This window comes from Octopus bimaculoides, chromosome 5 (assembly GCF_001194135.2).
Source record: "Octopus bimaculoides isolate UCB-OBI-ISO-001 chromosome 5, ASM119413v2, whole genome shotgun sequence".
Classification (NCBI taxonomy): Eukaryota; Metazoa; Mollusca; class Cephalopoda; order Octopoda; family Octopodidae; genus Octopus; species Octopus bimaculoides.
Genome location: NC_068985.1, coordinates 22,301,253 through 22,304,898, shown reverse-complemented (window position 1 = coordinate 22,304,898; position 3,646 = coordinate 22,301,253). Strand labels below are relative to the sequence as shown.

At 34.8% G+C, this 3,646-nt stretch overlaps 1 protein-coding gene and 1 long non-coding RNA gene across 2 annotated transcripts in view; one reads left to right on the top strand and one right to left on the bottom strand.

Moving 5' to 3' along the window:
* Window positions 1-1,392, top strand: part of LOC106883088 (40S ribosomal protein S2) — a 5,129-nt gene extending 3,737 nt beyond the window's left edge. Inside the window, exons 2-5 of the mRNA XM_014933981.2 lie at window positions 408-515; window positions 612-785; window positions 900-1,059; window positions 1,144-1,392. Coding sequence (XP_014789467.1) covers window positions 408-515; window positions 612-785; window positions 900-1,059; window positions 1,144-1,307 — 606 coding nt within the window. The 3' untranslated portion in view covers window positions 1,308-1,392. The remainder of the gene's footprint in view (window positions 1-407; window positions 516-611; window positions 786-899; window positions 1,060-1,143) is intronic.
* A 40-nt stretch (window positions 1,393-1,432) lies between these two features.
* Window positions 1,433-3,646, bottom strand: part of LOC128247896 (uncharacterized) — a 12,545-nt gene continuing 10,331 nt past the window's right edge. Inside the window, exon 3 of the long non-coding RNA XR_008264209.1 lies at window positions 1,433-1,872. This is a non-coding gene — a long non-coding RNA (uncharacterized LOC128247896). The remainder of the gene's footprint in view (window positions 1,873-3,646) is intronic.

The following is a 3,646-nucleotide window of genomic DNA, read 5'->3' as shown; positions in this document are numbered from 1 at the left end:
CTGCTGACACTAGTACTTCCTCTTGGGTTGTGGAATTATATTTAAAATGTTTTTCTGCTTCCATTTTTCCTTTTCTTTCTCAATACTTTGATATTTCCTTTTTTTTTTTAAAGACATTATATATACTACCTGCTCCCCCTACATTAGATTAAGTCCGTCTGTAACTGGCTCTTTTTGTATCCTAATAGGTATATCCTTACTAACCCTAAAGAGATTCATCTTACAGTACGAATGTTTTTTCATAAGGTTTGAATTAAAATTTTCCACCAAACCATAGTCACAATTTGTTCCTAACACTAGCTGAATAACTAAGTTATTTTACTAACTTCTTTGTAGTTGAGATGTGCCAGTCTATATTTTAGTCTTAATATAAAGTTATGACACAAATACTGCTTTTTATTTATCAGGAGGCAGAAATCATTGATTTTTTCCTGGGCTCAACCCTGAAGGATGAAGTCTTGAAGATTATGCCTGTACAGAAACAAACTCGGGCTGGTCAAAGAACACGATTTAAGGTAAAGCAAAAAGCTAAAATTAACTTGGTGTATTTGAAATATAATTAAGAGTGGCTTATTATTGCTACATGAATTTTTACATTTTTTTTTATATAGGCATTTGTTGCCATTGGTGACCATGATGGCCATGTTGGTTTGGGTGTGAAATGTTCCAAAGAAGTTGCAACTGCTATCAGAGGTGCTATAGTTTTGGCTAAGCTGTCTATCATTCCAGTCAGACGAGGCTATTGGGGTAATAAAATCGGAAAACCTCACACTGTTCCTTGTAAGGTAAGGCTAGTATATCCTGATCTGAACACAACTCAATACTCTCAAAATTGAAAATCTTTGAAACTTGCTTGAAGTGTAGATTTAATGTTAGCATACATAACACTTCTCTTTTAGGTACTTGGTCAGTGTGGTAGTGTAACAGTGATCCTCATTCCTGCTCCTCGTGGCACAGGAATTGTGAGTGCCCCTGTTCCAAAGAAACTTCTAAATATGGCTGGAATAGATGACGTATACACTCAAGCTAGAGGCTGTACAGCAACCATGGGTAACTTCGGTAAGTGTACATCAATAATTGATGTCTTCTGATTATTAGTCTCACTGATTTCCATATTTTCACGGATTGTTGTTTCTCTTCCAGCCAAGGCCACTTACAACGCCATTGCAGAGACCTATGCCTACCTCACACCGGACTTATGGAAGGACAATGCTTTCACCAGGTCGCCGTACCAAGAATTTTCTGACTTCTTGGCTAAGGCACACACTAAGTTACCAGCACCAAGGCAGGAGGACAAACCATTTTAATAACTTTACAAGTTTGATGTAATGCTTGTGGTCCCCTCGGTGAAGCCGTGTTTTAAATAGAAAAAAAATAAAAAAGTGAATTCAATATTGATGTTTTGTATTTTTCTATAATTTTGATAGTATTTATTAGGCTGGAAAGTTTTTAAAGGATTCTGCTGTTGGTCTTGAATAGATATTAAGCCAGTGTTTAACTTTTCATACTGGCTCTTACATCTTAATGGTTATTTTTGTCATTTCAATCTAAAGCATTAAACTGTATGGTTCCAGGTTGAAGTCCTCAAGACTGTGGCTTTGTGCTTCTGGTTTTGCCTGGTTACTGCTGTAGTGGGATTCTTTGTTTTGGCTACATCAGTGTTTGTACTGCGGGATGTGGATAAGTTCGCCAGGTTTCATGAGGAAATAATTTGGTGCCAGGTCTGTCGAAATGCTAGTCTAGGGTTTGATTAAAATTTTTTTGATAATGGTTTTACTCATATAGCACAAGAACAGTGCCATTGTTAGAGGAATGATGGAAAGCGACTTAATCAGTTAGGTTTCAAGGTAGTAACCAATTCTAGATAATTGCCTGGAATAAAAAAAAAGATTTTTTTCAACTGTAAATGTTTTAAGTATTATGAATGTTGTCTAGTTTTAAAAGATGTATATATACAGTTTTGTTTTGGGATACAGACTTGAGGCTAATTATTACAGAATTGGGATGCTTTCACAACTTCACCTGATGTAAACACAGGTGAGGGGGCTGTCAAGAATGGTAGTGACTTATCCTCATGAAATAAAAAATATACTCTAAAATGATTATATAAAAAATACTAGATTCCATTTAATCCTTAAGCATACGTCTGGCAAGATTACCATCCAAAAACTATTTGGTTTGTGAGATTATTAATGTGCAGGTGACTTAGTTGACGGCTGGTCATGAATAGTAACGAAAGGATTTTTACAAATACAATTGACTAATCAATTATAATCCAAATGGAGCCTGTGCAACATTAATCTTGTAAAATACAAAGTTATTTCCCCTCTCATTAGCAAAACAGTGTAGTGGTCTAAATGGATAGATCACATTGCACATTCGTAGCAACTGCTTTGTGTATTTAATTGCTAGCAAAGTAACAGTATTTTGTTTAGTTATCATAAATACACTTGGGCAAATATCTATTATAGGCTTAAGAATGTAAAACATTGTCCTTGTCAGCACCTCATCCAACCTATCAATTATCGTTTATATACTGAAACGCTAGTGACAGTAATTGTGTGGCTTATAGTTTTCTAAGATGAAAGAAATGGAACAGCTTGCTTTTAATTGAATGGCAGACCTTTTAGTGTATCACCAGGAGTCAAAATAATTCGAGAGAACACTTTCATTATACAACTTTTGAGAAGTATCCTGACAGCATTACAGGATTTCGAGGCCAGGTTGTTGTGGTTTGTGCAATTCAAGTAGTGACATGATCTTTATTCTTTAGGTCTAGGGCAAAAGTGCATTGGCTTTATTTGATGCTGACTGGCAACTATTTATAAATGAGTTGATATAGTTTCATGAACAGCAACTGGAACCAGAACAAAATTCAGCAAGCTTTTGCATATATGGAGAAATCAGTAACCTGTTTTGAAAAGACTGATCTTAAAGCTGAGTGCTTTGCTAAGGAATTATGGGGGCTAGTGTTCCTTTATAAGATTATATGGGATGATGAGGAAAATCATCCAATTCTTGTTACATGTTAAGCCTGATTAGAATTGGAAACTAATCCATGCTTCTGATCAATCTAGTGTATTAGTGCCACCAATGAGGTAAATGTCTTGTATGCTTTTTGGTTTTTAAAATTTTTCAGCCTCATATATTTTTTATTTAAATATCTGAATTAAGATCTTTCAGCAGCCAGTTTTTTTTTCTTTTTTCCTCATGGCTTAGAACCAGTTACCAATGTGAATTAGGTGTCTCTGTATCTACAGTATATTGATGTTCACTGGTTGAAAAACTTATGCGTGTGTGTATATATAATTTTGATTCATTCATACAAATCTGTCTTAACCCTTTCGTTACCAAACCGGCTCTGGCTCTGAGTACAAATGTCTTGTTTTCATAAGTTTTGAATTAAAATCTTTCACCAAACCTTAGTCACAATTCATGTTCCTAACACTAGCTTAATGATAACTAAGTAATTTTACTAAATTCTTTGTTATATTTAAAGTAATTGAAAGAAACAGATGAACAGAAATATGGTAGCAAAAGGGTTAAGGGATGTGATAAAATAAAGGCTCACATGGCAGAGATGTAAACTGAACCCTTTCCCACTTTGATTTTTTTAAATGAAATCCCACGTTTTAGGCTATGGAGA